Source organism: Microplitis mediator, chromosome 9 (assembly GCF_029852145.1).
Source record: "Microplitis mediator isolate UGA2020A chromosome 9, iyMicMedi2.1, whole genome shotgun sequence".
NCBI classification, from domain to species: domain Eukaryota; kingdom Metazoa; phylum Arthropoda; class Insecta; order Hymenoptera; family Braconidae; genus Microplitis; species Microplitis mediator.
The window spans coordinates 16,654,835-16,675,555 of NC_079977.1; the positions used below are offsets into that span (position 1 = coordinate 16,654,835).

A 20,721-nucleotide genomic window follows, 5' to 3' on the forward strand; every position below is an offset into this window, starting at 1 on the left:
GTGTAATTAATAGTATAATTAGTAATTACTCATTAGTTATTATGATTTTCTATATCTTCATGAAAATGAAAATTAACATCAAATTTACAATTTTCAATTTTTTATATTTGAATTATCTGTAACTGAATTCAGTATATTTTAATGAAAATGAAAAAAAATTCGTGTAATTTGATTTTTTATTTTCCTTCCACAAAAATTTTCCTTACATGAATTGTTTAAAATCACCTAACTTTTTTATATACTCTTTCTAAAGCTATTTTGTGTGATTCAAATAAAGAAAAATTGAACTTCTTGAAATGCTTGTAACATAAAAAACTCAAAAAGTTTGAAAGATTTGAAAAATGATTACTATGCGATAAAATATATTTTAGAAGCGAATAGTATTTCATAGTTTCTTCAATTTCAATTAAAATTATAATTTATTTTGTGAAGCATTAAAACATGTGAACATTTTTCTTGTAATAATATTCGTTTAAATGAACATTACGCTTTATGAACTTCGACATTTTTTTTCATTTTTCAGCTTGAGAATATGTTTGACAGGCGATTAGAAAGAAAATTTTTTTACGCCCTTTTCACAAAATGTTTAAGTTTCTATAGCCAAAAGGGTTTATAGTTTTATATACGCTCTTTCGGCGTTTCACACGCAATATTTGTATACTTTAACTCTCTAAGAGGCTGAACAAAAAAACACGATTTCACCTACGTAATCTCAAATATTGATATTTTGGTAAATCATAAAAAAAAATTTTACTATTTACACTTATGATCAATAATCAATATTTATGATCAGAATATCATGCCTAACATTTTGATAAGGTAGCGGAAAAAATATCAGGTGATACAGAGATATACTAACTTAGTAATATTCGTGTTTATAATGAGTATTTACTGACAGTACTTATAGTAATTCAATGGTTATTAATGATGAGAATGATAGAACGGATATGTCTATAATTTCAATGCTTGAAAACATAAAATTCTAGAAAAAATGTAGGGACAGACAATGGTAATGGAAATGATTTTTCTGCAAGAAAACTGCTCACTGCTCTTGGCTCCAGTTGAACTGGAAAGATCTGCATAATCAAACAAAATAACTCCATACGTTTAACACCTTGCAAATGATATTGAACTTGGAACAGTTACATCGACCACTAAGACATGAGGTAAGATTTAGGCGTTTACAAGCTTTTTCGCTGAAGCATTGATCGTTCAGCCCTAAAAATAAAAAGGTGTTGGATAAAGTAAGAATAATTAATAGCAAGTAGTTCGATAGAAAGCAAATTTGTCGCTGACTTTTCGCGTACGCATAGCAGTGTCCGTTTTCATGATAGTGATCGACTTGACAAGTGTGTTTCTCAACAGTACGGCAAGTTCCGTTGACATTTTGATAACTAGGTAAGCAACGGCATTTGTATTTAGAACATGAAGTATGATCGAGGAGCTCACAAGTCTTATTGGTGCGACATTCCCCTCCTACTTCTATAGAATGATAGGTATATTTATAGCATTAACAATGAATCACATTTGATGGGTGGCGAGACACATTTGCTACTCACTTTCCGCGTACTTTCTGCACAAACCATATGTTTCATAATAGCCATATTCACATTGACAACTGCTGGATTGACAGATTGCATTAAAAGTACGGCAATCAATATCATGGTTACAAGTTGCGCCGAGATTTCCCAAACACCGTCCGTTTACGGGTTGATAATTTTGTAAACAACTACATTTACCTCCAGAACATGAAGCATAATTGAGATGGCTACAATCCTCATCACTGGAGCAATCATTAAATTCTGGTTTTTCACAAGATAAACTGCTTTCGTTAAACTTTGTTAGTTTTGGACACTTACATTCTTGGAAAAAGAATGTAGAATCAAAGTCCACCTGAAAGATTTGAAGTTAAGATGATTTCTACATGATTTGTACGACAAATTATTAAACATTAAAGTGTTTTATTTGGAGGCGATATTTTTTTTTTTGCACCGTCTGAAAAACTGATAATGTATAGTAGAAAAAAAATATTCTTGGTTCAAAAAAAATTTTAAGTGAGCTAGGGGTTTAGCGCATCGAAAAATTGAATTTCTCATTTAAATAACAGGAAATTTTTTTTTCGGTTTCAACTTTATTTTTGGGTTTTAAAAATTTTTTTTTGAAAATAATGAGTAGAAAACCTCTCATAGAGCATGAAATTTGCTACAATCAAGTTTATGAAAGCTAAGACTACTCATATAAATGCAGTATTTAATATCAATTTTAATGCATAAATCATTATAACGACTATAAGTATCGTTTCTTTTTTCTTTACGTAAAATTTTTTGAGGCTGCCCCACTGGGACAAACGGATGCCAGATTTTCTGTAGCAAATTTTATGCTCTACAAATTTTTGTACTCATTCGTTTCAGAAAAATTTTTTTACCACCAAAAATCGAATTGAAACATAAAAAAAAACTGAAAACCTGTTAACCCTGCTGGCCAGCCCCAAAACTTGACGAGAGCGTTAGTATATAAAATATCCGAGAAAAGTGTACGAAATCGTGATTTTTCGTATATTTTATCGATAAAATTACTTAAACTAACGAAAAAATTGCAATGCAATATGTAGTGATTAAAAGAGGCTATAACATGATAGACCCAGCTCAATTTTATGTAGACTTGAGAAATTATACACTGACTTATCTTGGAAAAATAAAGACAATTGTTATCTTTTCAATGTTTTATCACCAATATCTTCTGAATTAATAGTCCGATTTTCACGCTGAAAGTGGCTTATAGAACTGACTCGATTTTAAAATCATTTCATGGGGTAAGTTAGAAGTTATTCAAAAAAAAAAATTTTTTTTAAATTTTACTTTTCAAATAACTCAAAACATACAGTACTGATTAAGCTAAATTCTTCAAAAATTGTAGAAAAACAATTAGCTGCGTCGATTGCCACCTTAACGATCTAAATCGGTTGATCTCTTCAAAAGTTATAGAATATTTACATGTGTACGGACGTACACACATATATTCGGATATCATCGCGAAATTAGTCAGAATAGCTTCGTACGGCCACAAATCGTTGTGATCTGTTAAAAACACGGTTTTTAATAATGGGACCAAAACCAGAAACTTCCCTTTTTGTGGAAATTATCATTTCTTAGCGAAAAGTTGAAAATTTTTTATCAAATGTACTTAATTATCCATTGGTTAAAAAACTAGTAATTTATTTTTTTGTAATTATAAGACGGAAAAAAAATCAATTATATTTGTTTTAATCATTGACTGAAATAAAAGATTAATAAATAATATTAAGACTTCATTCAAAGTTTACATTCAATGCAGTTTTTTAACTACTAACGTTAAAAAAAAACTGAAATCAATAAGATCAACGATTTGGATTTTATTAAAAAAAAATACTTTTTCGAAATTCATTCCACAACGATTTTTTTTGAATACATGGACCGATTTTGATGGTTAAGGTGGCGTTCTATGTGGCTGATGAAGTTCTAGAGCTGATTAGATTTTAGAATCAATCCATCGGGTTCATTACAAGTTATTCGAAAGAAACATTTTCGAAAAAATTTTGTTTATATAATATCTCTAAATATACAGTACCGATTATGCTCAATTTCTCACAAATAGTTAAAATAAATAAGCCGCTTCAAACGTCACTTCAAAAGCCAAATCGGTTCATTCGTTCAAAAGTTACAGAATATTTACATACGCACGTACACACATACACTTGGACATCATCTCGAAATTAGTCAGAATAGGTTCCTAGAACCTCTTAACCTCGAGATCTGTTTAAAACTCGGTTTCCGATAATAGGACCACAACCACTAACTTTCCTTTTTTTTTAATTTCAATTTTCTTGACGGGAGGTTAAGAATATCGCCTACAAATGAAACACTATTACACATATTGGACGATTGATTGTTTTCAATGCCTAGACATTTTGACACAATACCCGATTTTCAATGTCGCAGAAGAGACCGTTGGGAACATCGATCAAACACATGGTACACGGATCACCCCATTTTGTTTCTGTTGTAAGAATAATATTTTATTAATTTATGTAATAATTATAAATATTTGACTACCAAGCAATGTGTCTTACTTGATTCTCTATGAAGACCAGATTCCGAAGTAAAGTTCTCTTTCAGGCGGAATCTTCCATTAGTTGTGCTGCGATAATACATATTAAACTCAGATTTTAATGCTCCATATACGTTTTTATTCAAACAAATCGTGTTGTTGTATTCATAAGAAGCAAACTGACAAACACATGTATTATTTTCCGAACATTTAGCGTTAGCAATCGGCAAGCAATCCACAAATCTATTACAAGGACTGCCCAGTGTTACTGTTAATTTTTAATAATCAATTATAAATTATTATTACAAATAGAAATTTATAGCACATAACTACCGTTTTTCGCGCATAAAAATCGTGAAATGCCCCGCTGTACAAATTCAGTTTGCCCCAGCAAACACTGATAGGGTTCACAGCAGGGTTGTTTAGAATCAGGATCACACTTGAAAATGATTGTAAATTGATTTTGCTTAATCCTTTGAAATTGCTTGACATATTTACATTCAAATTAATTCGCAGTGTACTCACCTCAGAAAAATGGAATATGCAGTGATCACGTGCGAAAATATATGATGTCATTAAATCAAGGCTAATTATATAAAATATGAAAACTGATGATTTTCGAATCATTTTTACCAATTTTAAAAGCTTTGCCACCTAAACAGTTCAACTATGACCACATGAAAGTCAATTGTTGACAGAGTCAGACAACTAATTTAATAAGAAATTTAAAATACTGAAATAAATCATTTATTCTGATGTTTTTTACAAATACGAGAGTTGTAAAATACAATTCCTGATATAGCTGATTTAAACTTACAAGCTTGTTTATTTTGTGATGACAATCATTTTTTATAATTAGATCAGTCACGTTCTTTAATAAAATACGTGACTGCTGAAGCATTTATCGCGAATAAACAAAATATTTTGATGCGTTTTGACGCGCACTGTGTTGATATGATAAATGTCTTGTATTATTCGCTCTCACCACGCATTTTATAACATTCAGTGATTATCAATTGGAATTCAACTACCTGGATTAAAAAGAAGAATCCAAATAGATTGAAAGAGACTCCACTTTGCAATGTCAATTACGATATATTATGGGAATCGTTCCCATTACGCATTGTATCCGGTTTATTTGAAATATCGGTTATAGAAACGCCACTCCTACATAGTATGGTTATCATTGCTATAGATATGGGTTGAAGTCCTATATGACATCGGAATAGTTCTTATAGAATTATGTTAATTTTTATAACGTCACTATGGTAATTACTCCTCGAATAGTATAATAATTATTCCCATAATATAAGAAATAGTATATTGTAAAACTAGTGCGGTAAGTTGTCGATTGCCCACGAGAGCATAGTTGAGCGCACGAACGAAGTGAGTGCGACCATTTGCTCGTGTGGGTAATCGAGAACACCGCACGATTTAAACATACTTTTTTTTATTATCAATGCGATATGAGTACGATTTTAGTGCTCGCTGTTTTGTTCGCCAAGTAGCTTTTTGCTGATTCAACTGTTGCTGCGACGTTTTTGTGGGATATACGATTATCTGCATGTGACTAGTAAATTTGCGTGCGACAAGTTAACTTGATAAAAAAATACACTGGTCACACGAATTGAGGGATAGAAAAAAAAGTCTAAATTTTTGGGTGATTTTCAACGTGCTATAACTCGGTGAAAAATGGTTGAAAAAAAAAAAACCGAATTATAGCCTCAAGTTTCTAGTTTTCAGATCTGGACTTCAAATTTTTTTATCATGGACAGTTCCGGAGGAATCCTAAGAAAACCGACGAAAAAAAAATTTTCAACATTTTTGCTCTTCTTCTAACAAGTCTATGGGGTTCAATAAATTTTTTTGGATAATCTGACTTTATGACTTTTTTGGAAATTTTATGCCCTTCAATTTTCCGGCCTCAAAAAGTCCCTACGACGATTTAGCCCCGAGTTATCATTAATCAAAGCAAAAAAGTCCATTTTGGCTTTGATAATCAATAACTCCGGATGTGATGGTCGGACACAGAATGGAAGTAGGGTTTTCGAAACTGCAAAACATTCTCTATGACCAAAATTAGTCGCTTTCGATCGAAAAATTATTTTTGAAGCGATAATGTTTATTAAAAAACAGGTATACCTTTGGATATAACGAATGAGCAATGGATAGCGTCGTTTTTTTTTTCAACCTCAAAGTGTCCTGGAAAAACCCTGAAAATTTCAAAGCGCGGCGATTTTTCTTTCTTCGTGTCCCGAAGCTTTAAATTAATCAATTTTCCCAAAAATCACCATAATTGGTAGTTTCTCGGTTTTTGTTCATTTTTTCGATTTTATAATGTTTTTGTACCAATAATCTTAATTTCTTCAATGAAAAAGATTGATTATCGAAAAACATTAAAGAACAAAAAATTTTTAAAATCACCCAAAAATTTAGAATTTTTTTCTATTCTATAATTTTTGTGACCAGTGTATATTCTCCAAGTTTCTGGTCTCTATCTCAATTTCAATTCGTGCTACATAGTAATGTAAGTTTCCTATTTCAATAACATGGGGTTTTAGGCTTTGAATGATTAATTTCTTGTATCGGCCAAAGTAATTAATCAATAAATTTGAATTTCTGTAGACTTCATCCTTATAATAGTACCTATTTCTCAGAATTGTTACAGATATTTAGCTACTATAATTTTTGAGGTACAGCAAGAAGAAAAAAAAATTTTTTTTTTATTTTAGTTTGAAATTTTTCTTGAAATGTCAACAAGACACTTTGCATCCTTATCAGGAGTTCTTACTTTTTTTACTTTCACACCCAAGTGGGCGAATGGTATTATCTTTGTTGCATTAATACAGTAATCAAGAACTTTAGCAAAGTTTTTTTCCTAAACAAACAAATATTATGAAAAAATCCAAGCACACTTTGCTATATGAGACAACAGTGCATCATTGTGCAGTCTGTAGTTTGTACTTAGAGATTTGGTTTCCAAGAAAAACTCAGCCAAAAATATCTGATAACTCCTGTGAAAAAAAAAAATATGTAGAAATACAATTTAGTGAAAAGATAGGCTTATACCTATTTAATGATGTTATTCAAAAACGAATCGATGTACATTACAATCGTAATATTATTCAAATAATGCAAAGAAAAAAAAACTCTTAATAGATATAAACATAAGGGTGGGCCAAAAAAAAAGAACTAATTTTTTTTTCTTTAGTTACCGTGAAAATATCGTTCCAGATGATGAAAAAAAAAAATCTGGTAAAGTTTGAGCTCCTAATATTAATGCTAAGAAGTGCCGCTTCGTGATTTTTGATTTACCATTTAAATAACATAAAAAAAAAATTTCTACGTTTGGTATACGACAAAAATAATAATTGATAGCCATAAGAAATTTTTGAAACGCTGATTCAATAAATTGGATAAAATCGAAATATTGAATATTGATTTTAAATATTCAGTTTAAAAATTAGAACCATCAAATAAAAACTCGAATACGCGTAATTAAAAATTTGAATGTTAAATAAAATTTTAAAATGTTTAGTTCAGTAACACTAGAATTAAAAAAGAAAAATTCAAACACGTGTAATTTAAAATTTTAATGTTAAATAAAATTTGAAAATGTTAAGTTTAGTAATAACAGAATTATAAAATTAAAATTCGAGCACGTGTACTGCAAAATAAAAATGCTTACATTATATTTTTGAATTGTGTTAAAAGTCGGCTGCTAGCCACCTAATGCTTCTATTGTAATTGTAAAGAGTTGATTTAAAATTTCATGTTGAACTGGTTATTTTGCATGTTAATTTTAAAAAATTTTATTAAATAATTTCGTATAATAATATATAATTGTTAAATATCGTCCTGCATTATTTTAATCAAAATCAATTTAAATGATTTATAAAATTGTAACTTCAAATTCGATCGAAGTATCATTCTTATGAATTGTTCAACTGAAAATCAGTTAAACATTATTACTGAATTGTTATCAAAATAATATATTACACACCTAGGCAAGTAAAGTAAGAAATGTCTCAGATCGCATGTAATTGTTGTCTGAACGTTGTCCGGTTGTTTCAGAGTTCACCATGCTGTGGACTATCGTATCTGGGCTAGGTACGTGGTTGAAGGCTTCCCAGGCTTCCAGCCTCTGCACATACCAGCGCTGGCACTGGAAGAATGTGTGCTCGGCATTATCGACTGCTAATTCACAGTACGTACAGTATGAGTTATTTCTAGAGATGTGCGATTCATGATCGAATATTCGAATTGAGTGCATTATAAATTTTATCGTGTCAACTCCAAAATCACTATTCTTTAAAACGTTGTCAACTTCAAGTTCTTCCAAGACAGCAGTCAACACGTCTGAAAAAATGATGCAAGTAATTGAAGCTATCGGTCCACAAAAAGTCATGGGTGTCTGTACTGATAATGAGCCAATGATGAGATGTACTTGCGAAGTGTTAAACGAACAATGCGAAGAGCGTGATATTTCACTTTATGGCTGCAGTGCACATTCTCAATTTACTAGTCAAAGATGTAGCTGATTTGTCTTCTGTCAAAGAAATTGGTAAAAATTCTACAGAAATCATAAAAAAAAATCGAAATAATACTCAGTGTACTTTAAAGTTACTAATTAAAACACGACTTGGATATTTGCTCCATTTTTTCGAGAGTCTAATAAAAAACAAAAACAATTTAGAATTATTAGCTGTGATGCCAAGTGCACAATAGTATTTAAGCTTAGCGATAAGAACGAATATTCTCAGCAGTGAATACTGGATTAGAATAACTAAAATTCACCAGCTAATTAGACTAGTTGGAAAATGGATTTTTCGTTTGGAAAGTTATGACCCGAGAATAAGTCAAGCAATTGAAGGATTCCATGAAGTAAATCAGCACTTTATTAAAGAACTAGAAGATTCTAATCTTCGAGCGTTAAATTATAAGTTCTAGACTCTCGAATAAACGAGCGGCAAACTATGGTACTCAAGACAATTCACTATGCTGCAAATTTATTAGATCCTAATTATAAAGGTACCAAATTGATTTCTGATCAAGATGCTGAGGGTTATGAGTTAATTTCTGATCTTTCTAGAATGTCAGAACTTGATAACAATTGTGTTTTGACTAAGTATTCAGATTACCTAGAAAATAATGGCACGTGGAGTAGGGATCATATTAAACAAGCCATAAAAGTTATTTTTCCTTTAAAGTGGTGACAAGTTCGGTGCAGAAAAAATCAAAGCAGCAAAATAGCTGTTTCTGTTTGAGGTTGACCTCCAACTTCTTCTGCAACTGAACGTTCTTTCAGCACTCAGGGATGGATACATTCTTCAAAAAGGAATCGCTTGACAATTGAAAGGGCTTGAAAAGTGACATTTATTGCTCACAATATGAGACTTTTAGAAAATAAAATTGCCAAGAAAAGTCAGCACGATATCTGTGATGAAAATGATTTGTCTGAAAATGAAGAGTATGATGACAAATATGATATCTACTAAAATTTATGAAAAAGCCGTGACTATTTATTACTTAGTCAATTATTTTATGAAGAATTTTACTGCTCAAAATCTATTTTTATATTTAAAGTGAATTATTAAAATATATGTAACGAATAAATAAATAAGTATCTAAGGATCTTAAAAATACCTACACAGAAAAAAAGAATTTCTTGGCGCAAGAAATATTTTGTATTATGAATTGAAGACAAAAATTTTTCTTGGCTCAAGAATTTTTTTCTCGCCTAAAGAATTTTTTTCTTGTTCCAAGAAAATTTTTTTTACCCCAAGAAAAGTTTTGTTTTCACTTTATAATACAGAAAAATTTCTTGGGTCAAGTAAAAATTTTTTGCGCCAAGAAATCCTTTTTTTCTGTGTAAAAACATATAAATAAACCTTTGTTTTTAAAAAACCTGTATGTCATAATTTAAGTCATAAATTTAATATATTAAAATAATAATTGGCTAAATTATTTATACAAAATACACTTTTCAAAAAAATCAGGTAATGTTCAGTCACGAGATTAATTCATTTAAATAGCTTCGTGCATTTCCGCTACGTCCGGGAGCTGCCGAACTCGCTACTAACTTCAAGGTCAGAATAATGCCGGGTCACTCGCTATTTGGGCCCAGCACATACTATTTCTTGCCCATTACCATGTCAAAACGGCATGAGAACCCGTTACCAGCCGGCCAATCAGAGAATTCGTCTTATACCGGCGTGCTCGGTAGCCAATAAGAAAAATTGACTGTTATCTTCCTGCTGCTAACTTTCTGTTAGCGCGCTTTTAAGCCGATGGGACAATTCGTTTTATGCAGCTATGCTGTCACGTCAGCTCCGAGTGGGAACGCCATTTCAACAACGCTCTCAAGCCATCAATCTTTTGTATCGTGAATTCAACAGTACTACCTCGTGCTCTTAATTCGCTTTATTTTGATTAATTATTCTTGTGTGATATTACTTAGAATCTTGCGCTTAATTATCCTCAATAATTAGACAGTCTAATAACGCTGCTATTTATTGAGAATAAATTGATTGTTACTCGCGTGTAATTAATTACCAAATTAATTTCCGCGTCACTAACCGCTATCAACCACGTGTCAAATTTATTATACGTGATCATTTTTATAGATTTCATTCGCTATCGCGTAGTTATTTTATTGCATTCGCTGTTTAATATTACCTTCTCACAATTTTAAGTGTACATAGTGTAAATAAATATCTAATTGATTTCTTCATAATATTTGTGTAATTTTTTATTGTAAAAATTCGATCACTACTAACCAGATTCTCTTTGTATATTCGCTCGTTTTACAGGTAAGTATACCTGGGGCATTCCCATACAATACTATATATGGGGCATTCCACGCCAAATCGGACGATTTCAAAAATTGTTTTTTCCGATTTCCTGCATTTTTTTGGTATTTTTTAGTACCTCTCAAAAGAGGCTTTCTGGTGAATTTTTAGATTATTTTGATCAATGATTCAAAAAATATAGAATTTTTAAAAAACCGCTCTTTTTATGGTTTTTGATCATAACCTCCGTAATAATGGTCAAAATCGATGGTTTTGTATCAAAATTTTCGTTTTTAGGTGGCTTCGACAGCAAAAAATGCGTAACAAATATACGAAAAGTTTTTGATCGAGATTTTTGAATTTTAAGTTTTCAACCGTGTTTTTAAAACTGTGTATATCCTGCAATTTTCTTGAAAATTTTCTATCTTAACGTTCTATCCACTCTGCAACTTTTAAGCCTGGTCTGGTAGTGGGCCTTCTATAATGGCTATTTTTTTTCGATTTTTGAAAATTTACCAGGAAGCCTTGGTTGAGGAATACTAAAAAATACCAAATAATTAAGAAAATCGGAAAAACAATTTTTGAAACCGTCCGATTTGGCGTGGAATGCCCCATATATAATTGTAAAATGAGCGAATGCTCTGTGGGATTCTGGTGTAGGTGTGGTTAATTCAATAACTAACAATTAACACAAATTACAGATAAAAGAATAGATCTTTATTAAACAATATGTACACTAAAACTATGAGAAAAATAGCGAATGCAACTACAAGATACGCGATAGCGAATGTGACTGTAAACGAATACGCGTATAAATTCGACACGTGGTCGGTAGCGGTTAATGACGCGATAATTAATTTATAATTAATTAGACGCGAGCAACGATTCAATATATACTCAATAATTAGTAGCCTTGATATACTAGCTAATTATTGAGAATATTTAAGCAGAGATTTAGCGGAGCGGTTCAGACTTATATCACACTAGAGATATACTATTTTGAGCGAAGCGGTTGGATGGATAGCTGAGTTTGTACTGATCGATGTAGATTAGAAATAGACGTCGTCTTCTTCCTTCGTGGCTGCTCGGTGGTGACGTGGCAGCATGACTGCAGTGACGAATTTTCCCATTGGCTTAAAAGCGCGCCAACAGGAAATAGTTAGCCGCCAATTTCTCTGATTGGCCGGCTGGTAGCGGGTACTCATGCCGACGTGGCACGGTCATGAGTAAGAAATTGCAGGTGTCGGGCCCAGATAGCGAGTGACCCGGCACTATTCTGACATTCAAGTCAGTAGCGAGTTCGGCTGCTCCCGTACGTAGCGAAAGTACACGAAGCTTTTCAAAATGATCAAGCTCGTGACTGAACAATAATAAATTATATTAACAGACTGGAATCATACTTTATATTCGTAAAATCATAAAATAACGAATAAAACTGTTCTAACTTAACTCGGTAATCAATTTTTCAAAAAGTTTTCCCTTGATCAGCACATGGCCACCTGTGTGTCCGCTCTCTAAGTGTATATGCTTTTCAGCCTTTACGAGATTACTATTGAGGGTCCCAACTTGACGGTGGTCATGTAGCTTCTTTCTCTCTTGTGCTATTCAGTCGATTGGCGTTGCCCAGGCAAGAACGAGGATGACAGCTTCAGATACTGTTCGATAGCTGCAGGAGACTAGGAGTGCTGCTCTTCTTTGTACTGATGTAAGTTTTTGCTTGAATCTCTTAAATCTAAGTTGATCTGCCCATACTTTCACGCCGTACAGCACGATGAATCGCACGACGCTCGGGAGCACTCGACTTTCAGCGTACCTCTAGCCAGACGTGATCAGCATTAGTTTAGAAAGACTAGCCACAAACAGCCTTCCCGGCGGTTTGGCACAGATGTTCCCAGAAGGTCAATTTCCCATCAAGTTTGACACTTAGGTATCGAATTGACTGCTTTTCTTAAATGGGAATACCTTTGATGTTCACAGAGAAGGGGCACTCAAGCCAGCGCTGTCTTGTGTGCACTAACATTTCGGTTTTGCTTTCCGCTAGCTGGAGGCCATGGCTTTTTGGCCAGCCTTCGGAATGGTGCTGATCAGCGAGCTGACACGTCTGCACGCTTCATCTACGCTTCTTGCAATCACCAGTCCAGCAAGGTCGTCAGCGTAGCCTACAAGTTTGGTGTCGCATGTGAACGCCGTCCGCAACAGATCATCGTATCAGATGTTCCAATAATCTGAACCTGAAACGCCACTTCTTGGAACAACTGCCGTGATATTTGCAATGCGGGTGCCCTTGGTTGTGGGGTATTCAAGTACTTGTTCTCTAAAATAGTCATCCGACATGTTCCACAAATATTCTTCGTCTTTAAAGTCTTTCTGTAGGACATCGAGTATGTCGGCCCAGAAGACGGAGTTAAAGGCATTCTGGACATCAAACGTGATGAGGATGCATACTTTTCCAGACCATTGGCTGCCGGACCAGGCTCTTTTAACAATTCCAAGGACTTGCTCGATCGCCGAGATCGTTGAATAACCGTTTTCAGAAACCGTACTGGTTTGGTAAAAGGTCACCCACTTTCTCTGCTGCAGTCGTTAATTAGTTCTTCAGGAGCTTTTCCAGCAGCTTGCCAGCCACAACTAGCATACACAGTGGTCGGTACGACGATGAAGTGATCGACAGGCCCTTACCTTTGTCGAGCAGCATGAGACGCTGGTGGTTCAATCGCTATGAGCTTGATGACGTTCGTCGGGATTCCATCAGATTTCGGTACTTTTCTGGGGTTCAAAGGACTTGCGGCATCGTGGAACTCTCGGGCTGTAAGAAGAGGTATCTCCTCCAGTTTCAAAGGCTCCTTGAGCTCTATTGATGAATGACGTGGGAAAAGATCTGAAATGACCTTTTCAAAGACCTCGGGATCCATGGGGATCCATCAGGCTCTGCTGCCCTAAGCCCTTATAGGCGATCTGGTAAGCACGGCCCCAAGGGTCCTTGTCTAGGTTTTGCAGAGGTCTCTCCAACATTTGCGCTTGCTAGCTGTGATATCATTCTTCAGCGCTTTTTTTGGCCACTAGGGCTTCTAGGTTTGTTGTTTCATGAAAGGAGCCTAGATGTTTTCTGCAGTTCAGCCTAGTAACTTTATGCCTTAGGGAAATGCACCTTGCCCTTAGCGTGGTGATCTTTAGGTCCACCAATAGTTTGGTCTCCGGTTACCCCGGTGGGTTATTTTAGGCATCGACATGTCGCATGCAGTAGTAATGAGCTCCATGACTCTTTCAACCAGAGCTTCTGCATCCCTTTTAGATTTTGTGGGTGGGAATAATGCAGTGACGGCAGGCCAATTATCAGCGAAATGTTTGAGAAGTTAGGTTTCATCAAGTTTCGCTGAGTTTCAACGTTTCTTACGAAGGTCGCTATCCAGGTTGCACTTGGCGGTTTTGTCTTCTGTCAACATACACTGAACATACTGGTGGTCACTGGTGGTCACTGGCGTTGTAGCTCTCGAGGACCTCCCACTTGTGGATGACAGCCTCCCCACAAGCTGATCTAAACTTTGATTTGGCTAGAATAATTAGTGTGCTACTGGCTTGGGGAAAGTAGAAAATCTAGCAGGGGATGAACAAGCGGATAATTGTTTGTTGAGAACCCGAAAGATACAAGTGGAAAAGCCCTTTACATAGGGTATGGGGAGAACTTGCGTCCCACCACTAATCTACGCAAGCAGTTGACCAGAGCTGAAGTCTGGTACCATGGGGGATCCATTCCAAGCCCTACTTCGACCAGAGTCTCTCTATTTCCTGAGATGGGAGGAGTGTTTGGGTCCAAATGAGATCGGACTCGTGGTGGTTGTTGGTGAGGAACCTACATGCGTTGCTACCTAAAGGGGAAGCTAATGTGAGCTTATTTCGTTCATATTTCGCTTTTATAATATATGGTAAAGTTGATTGTACGAATAAGAACGACGCAGCGCGTGTATGCCCAAAAAGGCGAGGTATTGGCCTCCCGTCAAACGAAGGTGGGCCGAGCAGCCCCGTTACATTAATTAATTATTTGTGGATGAAAGCGCCCAGGAAGGGTTTGGCGTCCTCTAGGGGGCGTCAGACCAAGTTCGTGTCACCCTCTTCGTGGGTTCTGGGACCATAACTCCAACCATTAGCGGTGCCCGCATGATTTGCACCTTGTAACATGTGGCAACTCCGTGGTTGCAGGAAGCCAATAGATACCGCTGCGCGGGTGTTTCCAACTCTTCAGACTGTCTAAAAAGCCTAAGTGAAACTAGCTCATACACAAAACTATCACTAGCTATAGCTAGCTATAGTGATATTCACTTGGTGATGACGGTAGAGGGCAATCTTTAATAGTTGCCGTCCTAGATCCGAGTGAGATAATGTGAAAGAAACCCTTTTAGGGTAATGAGTTATGCTGCGACTCACCACTTATCTGCAGTCTGTAGACTAATACAGGGAATTGGTACCATCGGGGCCCCATTTCGGCCAGAGTCTCCTGAGATGGAAGGAATGGGGGCCCGAGTGAGGTAGGACTCGTAGTGGCTGTGGTTAGATACCACGCGCAATGGAGATTTTTTATTATACCCCCGGTTAATGTCCACTCTTGGTCGTCTTTTCGACTAGGAGTGTCGTCTGGATGGAAGATGGGAGATTTCACAGTGTGAGCATGACCAAAAGGGTGAGGTATCGGCCTCCCGTCAAACGGAGGTGGGCTTAACAGCCCCGTTACATTAATTTATTGTGGATGGCAGCGCCGATAGTGCTAGTGGCGAGCGCGATGTCTAAGACCGACCCCTGATATTCTGGTTAGAATACATCAGACATCTGATTGTCATGAATTTTTTTTTCTCTCATTGTTTTATCAATTTTTTTTTGAAAATATAGCACTATGTATAGTTTATATGTTCTGATTAATTGATGTTTATTCAATTTTTGATCGACGAAAAAATATTCATCGTTATTCATTACTGGGGCTCGAATCTGGATCTTTCTGCAATCAGTTGAATCTTGAATGACTCTGTCAACACCATAGACACAGTAGTTAGGATTATTTTTAAGGTCTATATTTTCATCATAGAAATTGTAAGGGTTTGCCCTTGCCTCCCCGTACTAGGAAGTTCGGACAATCCTCCGATAGTAACTTGAGTGTTTGAAGTTTCTGGGTTCTGAAATGTCTGACGTAGCTGAGTACGCAGCTCGATTTGGAATAGGAGGAAAGTTTTTAAAAATAATATAACAATGATTTTAAATATGATTCTAGCTCTTTTATTATAAATAAATAATTAATTGTTCAATATATTCAATATACACTTAATGCCAAATTTATTTATAATTAACAATTAATAATTAGACGTTTTGCAATATAGTTTTACTGCACATGCGCTGCTTCCGTTTCACCGGGATACAAGTCCCAACTTTATTAATATGAATTTTCTCAATAAAATTTATCACGACAATAATTAACGAGCTTCTATTTAATTTTAAATCGTAAAGAAAATTAACAATGTCGAGGAAAAATTCTGACAATTAAAATTAACCGGTAATAAATTTCCCGCATGCACAGAGATAGAAATAATTTGAATAAATTAAATAAAAAGAATTTAGAAAAAGACGATAAAATTAATGAGGTGATCTCCTCCACGTGTTTGACAAACGTGAAATATTATGAATTTCAAAAACCTTCATACCAAGGAACTTACATCGACCTGTCCTAGATGTTTTGCATTGGTGGTCATCTTAAATACGCCGGCAGGATCCTCAGTTGACAAGATTCAAGGTGGAACGTAGCAACTCTTAACAGCACTTGAAAATTTATGGCGTCTGCCTGAATAATAATAAACTTGTAGTAGACCAGATAGCACAAAAGATTTGAGCGACCGCTCAGTTCAGCAAGTTGGTACGAATTAATTTTTGGTTTTGTCGTCTGGCAACGAAGTGTCCAACCTACCCCTACCGTCGCGCCGTTAAACCAAATTCGACGCAAGGGCGGGTGCGCAAATTAAAAGGCGCGAAATTCAATTTTTGCTGACCTGGCAGTCGAACACCAGGTCACCCCGTTACAAAATCTCAATAATTTTAACAATGCAGATGATTAACCATGATGATTGAGCAATTTACAAATTTCCACTATATTTTTATAGAGATCAAATTCCAAATCTTAAGGTTAGAGTTTTTTTAACTTACAGCTAAGGAAATAGTAAATTTCCGAAAATTGTTTGTGTATGTGTTTGTGTAAATGTATGTGTGATCGGTGTCGGTTGTTGTCGTCCAGTAGTTCAGATGTTCTGGTCAGTCGGTATTGGTATGTGTTCCAAAACTCAATGGTTGTTTGAGTCGTGTTCGAATTGCTCTGTCAAGTCGCCAGTGGTGTGCGGTACATCTTGACGAATCACACTCAATGTAACGAATCGATCCATAAACGGCTTGCTCTGAAATGATCGTCGTAATATCGTATAGATCCATGCCATCTGACTTTTTGTATCCCACATTGGGCGCCATAATATGTAATGGGTACTTCACCACTAGAGATCTACCGGAGTGATGTCTGAAGACACGTACCAATGGCAACCTTGTTCGAATTATTATGTTGGGGGCTAGAAGATTCAATAATTACCAATGACCAAATCTTGAACCAATCGGCTCAGGGTGGGGGATCAGTGAAAGGTCAGACACTTAAGGTTACGATAAAATGATTGTCCAAATTAACAAAACATGAATCATCGTATATTCAACAAACAGAATAAATTGATCGGTATCACAACTGAATAATCAGTTTACAACAACATATACTTGCCGGTCTCAGCTTAGCTCAATAGAAACAAAATTGCTCGCAAAGTAATTTTATTTGATCTGAATCACCAAGTCGGTTCATTCTCCAACAATAGTTCGGTTGACGAAATTAAATAACTTTTAGTTTATTTTTTGGACACACATACAACATACATGTTATCGAAATACTTGACGGGTGACGTCAGAGCATTTTCCATGACAAAACTGGACTGCCTCAACGAATGAGATTCAGATAATCTGTAATTCTCAGAAAATTTTGAATAAAAGAAAATAATATAAAATTCAATTTTATTTTGGTAACTCGTTCAAATGACACTCTCATTCAGTAACATTTGTAACATTAATAAAAATGCCCATCAACGCACTTCACTTGTTCATTAACAAAAACGGTCGTACACGTTGGTCAGGTTCACGCCAATGCTTCAGCTTGTTCACTGCCCTGTGGAAAATCTCTCATAAATTCTGATAAGATATTGAATATTTTTTATGAGAATCTATGAGCTTCGAAAATATCTATGAGATTTAAAAAAATTCTCATATGAATTTTTATGAGAATCTTTGAGTCAAAGCTTTTGATGTTTTCCTATGATAATTTCCGTACTAGATTTTTAAAAGAATGAGTGAGAGTTTTTAATTTATGAGATTTTGTGACTCGAATTCCGCCAACGATTATGAGATTGAATAAGTACTTTCACTTCTATAAGATTGTTACAGTTTATTCTAATGTATTTTCAATAAGAATTGATCAGGAAAATTCCGATGTTATAATACTTACAAAATCTCAATAGGATTATTTTTTTATACGAAATTTTCAGAATTTATAAGTTTTAGTAAGAGTTATCCTAGGAGATAATATCTTATTGAATATCATAAAATATTTGTCATATTTTATGAGAAAATATTTAACATGTACTTCTTCGAAATTTTATGAGACTGAATCAGGAATCACATGGACAAATGCAGACCTTTTTCTCATAAAAATTTTATGAGAATTAGTAAGAAAATCTATAATCGAATTAACTTGTAAAAACTTAAAAGATTTAATTTTAATTTAAAAGCTGTGTGATTTATGAGTTTTTGTAAGTTTTAGTTAGAAGGCTATTACTTATAAAATATTATGGAGTACTTATGAGATTTTATAAATAATTTCCATTCACATAAAATATTAATTTCATCAGATTCATTCAAAAATTATTGCTTAACTTCATTTTCTCTTATAAGAATTTACACCTAAAATACTAATATTATCACTTTTTTTTTGTACATCGAATATTTTAACTGTTCGGAGACGAGTGAAAATATAAGTTTTTATGTGATTTTTTACAAACCCAGTAATGTATCTTGCCCCATTTTTTTTTTTTTGGTGCAAGATACATTATTTTTTTGTAGCAATATTGCATTTTTTGGTTAAATAGAATAAAATTTCTCGGAACAAGTACTATTCTTTTCACGCAAGTCTTTTTGTACTCTCCGACCAAAATAACAAAAGTTGCTTAAGCCAAGAGAAAAAAGTTCTCGGGAGAAAAGATCGATATGGAGAAGGGGAAAGTCACCGGTGCTAGGCAGCAGCAGCGGGAGTAGTTCGGTGCTCGCCACGAGATCGCGCCTACGACATGTAGTGTCCGTGGTAAGACATTTATTTCAAAAGTGTTACATTCCAAATTTCATTACGATTTCGTTCGAGTACTCTTCTGTCATTTGACAGAACTACAAGTATCCTTTTGAATTGTACTATGGTATATCCCATAATACATCATGACTTTAATATTTAATATTAATGTTTACTTGAGTAATTTTTGATGAATAAATAAACTGACTCAATTTCATAGATTTTTCGTGAATAGATTGCTAAGGATTTTCCACGTAATTACTCATATAAATATTCTTTAGTATACATTATAAAAACTTTTTGAATTCATGCTAAAAAATTCAATAATTTAGCATATAAGCCTTAATCAATACTAAAGAAACCATAACTTAATCAATCTCATCAATTTTTTCGTTACTATATGGAAAATTACTGTACTCACATTGATTAATCAGTATCAAATATTGTATGATTACTTCAGAAATCCTCTCATACAATCTTATTTATTTCCAAAATCTACTCAATTGTAAACTTTACATTTTTCGGAAACTTATAAATACTTATAATCAGAATATTACAGCTTCTGTTTCTTATAGATTCTGATAATTTATATGAGAATTTTAAGAAAAAATTTTTTTTTATGCACCATCTATGAGAAACAATTGTATCAGAATTTTTGAGATTTTTCGCGGACAAATACTGATCGTTTTCTCATAGCCAATTTTTTTTATGAGATTTTATAAGACCTTTTCCACAAGGTGGGTCAATAAAACTCGAAATTGTTCATATGAAACTATCGATCTTGATTTAATTGTTCTTAGATCAAAGCTCGGAACTGTTCAAAAATCATAGATTGAAATCTGTCTTTTTAGTCGGGAATCGAATTGCTTAAACTAAAACATGTTCGTTACACTCGATGTCTCAATCGGATCCCTCGTTTAATCTATGCGTTGACGCGATTGCTCAGTAAAAGTCTAAATTTTTATTATAAATAGCACCAAATTTATTGCTCGACGGGTAACTATTCAAAATTTTGAAATTATTCAGAACCGCGGGTTGGCGTCGAATTTTCCTTGTTACAATCTATACAATAACAAGAGTCGTTTATTGTTCGATAATTGGCAGAAGTATTAAGTTTGTATTGTCAAATATACTAACTACATTTTAGAATCCAAAACAATGTAGAAAAAAAAAACTAACATCGTTACTTTTAAATCCGATAAAAACAAAGTGTGATTTGACTTGCTAGAAAAATTTAAACAATTAACAGGAGGTACACAATAACTGACTTATTAATGTTTGTCATAGAGTAAGCTTATTTAAACAATTTAACTACACTACTGCAAAAAATTAAAGGGGCAGAAAAATTTTAAATTTTTTAGTGATTTCTGGAAGACTGTAACTTGGTGAAAAATAATCGTATCGAGATTTTTAAAAAATCATTTTACAGCTTGAAATCTCTAGTTTTGG

At 34.1% G+C, this 20,721-nt stretch overlaps 1 protein-coding gene and 1 long non-coding RNA gene across 3 annotated transcripts in view; one reads left to right on the forward strand and one right to left on the reverse strand.

Annotated features, from left to right (window-relative positions):
• LOC130674577 (uncharacterized) overlaps window positions 1–20,721 on the forward strand; it is a 59,926-nt gene that overhangs the window by 6,933 nt on the left and 32,272 nt on the right. The gene's annotated exons all lie outside the window — the stretch shown is intronic.
• Window positions 136–4,842, reverse strand: LOC130674576 (prion-like-(Q/N-rich) domain-bearing protein 25). Of its 2 annotated transcripts, none has more exons than XM_057479940.1 (7): window positions 4,612–4,842; window positions 4,420–4,525; window positions 4,109–4,341; window positions 3,959–4,035; window positions 1,560–1,893; window positions 1,297–1,482; window positions 136–1,218 (listed from the first exon to the last, which is right to left on the reverse strand). In XM_057479940.1, the coding sequence occupies exons 2-7, from the start codon at window positions 4,431–4,433 to the stop codon at window positions 1,085–1,087; spliced, it is 978 nt and encodes a 325-aa protein (XP_057335923.1). In that variant the 5' UTR covers window positions 4,434–4,525; window positions 4,612–4,842; the 3' UTR covers window positions 136–1,084. The 2 variants fall into 2 exon arrangements, with proteins under 2 accessions (XP_057335923.1, XP_057335922.1); XM_057479939.1 differs by having other exon boundaries at window positions 169–1,218; window positions 4,109–4,354.

Bases quoted from the DNA above. Each gene is read 5' to 3' on its own strand.
- LOC130674576 (XM_057479939.1), bottom strand. From the start codon at position 4,713: ATGATTCGAAAATCATCAGTTTTCATATTTTATATAATTAGCCTTGAT. The intron at 1,483-1,559 runs GTGAGTAGCAAA...ATCATTCTATAG, and splicing joins GTGCAGAAAGTACGCGGAAA to AAGTAGGAGGGGAATGTCGC. The intron at 1,219-1,296 runs GTCAGCGACAAA...TTTTATTTTTAG, and splicing joins CTGCTATGCGTACGCGAAAA to GGCTGAACGATCAATGCTTC.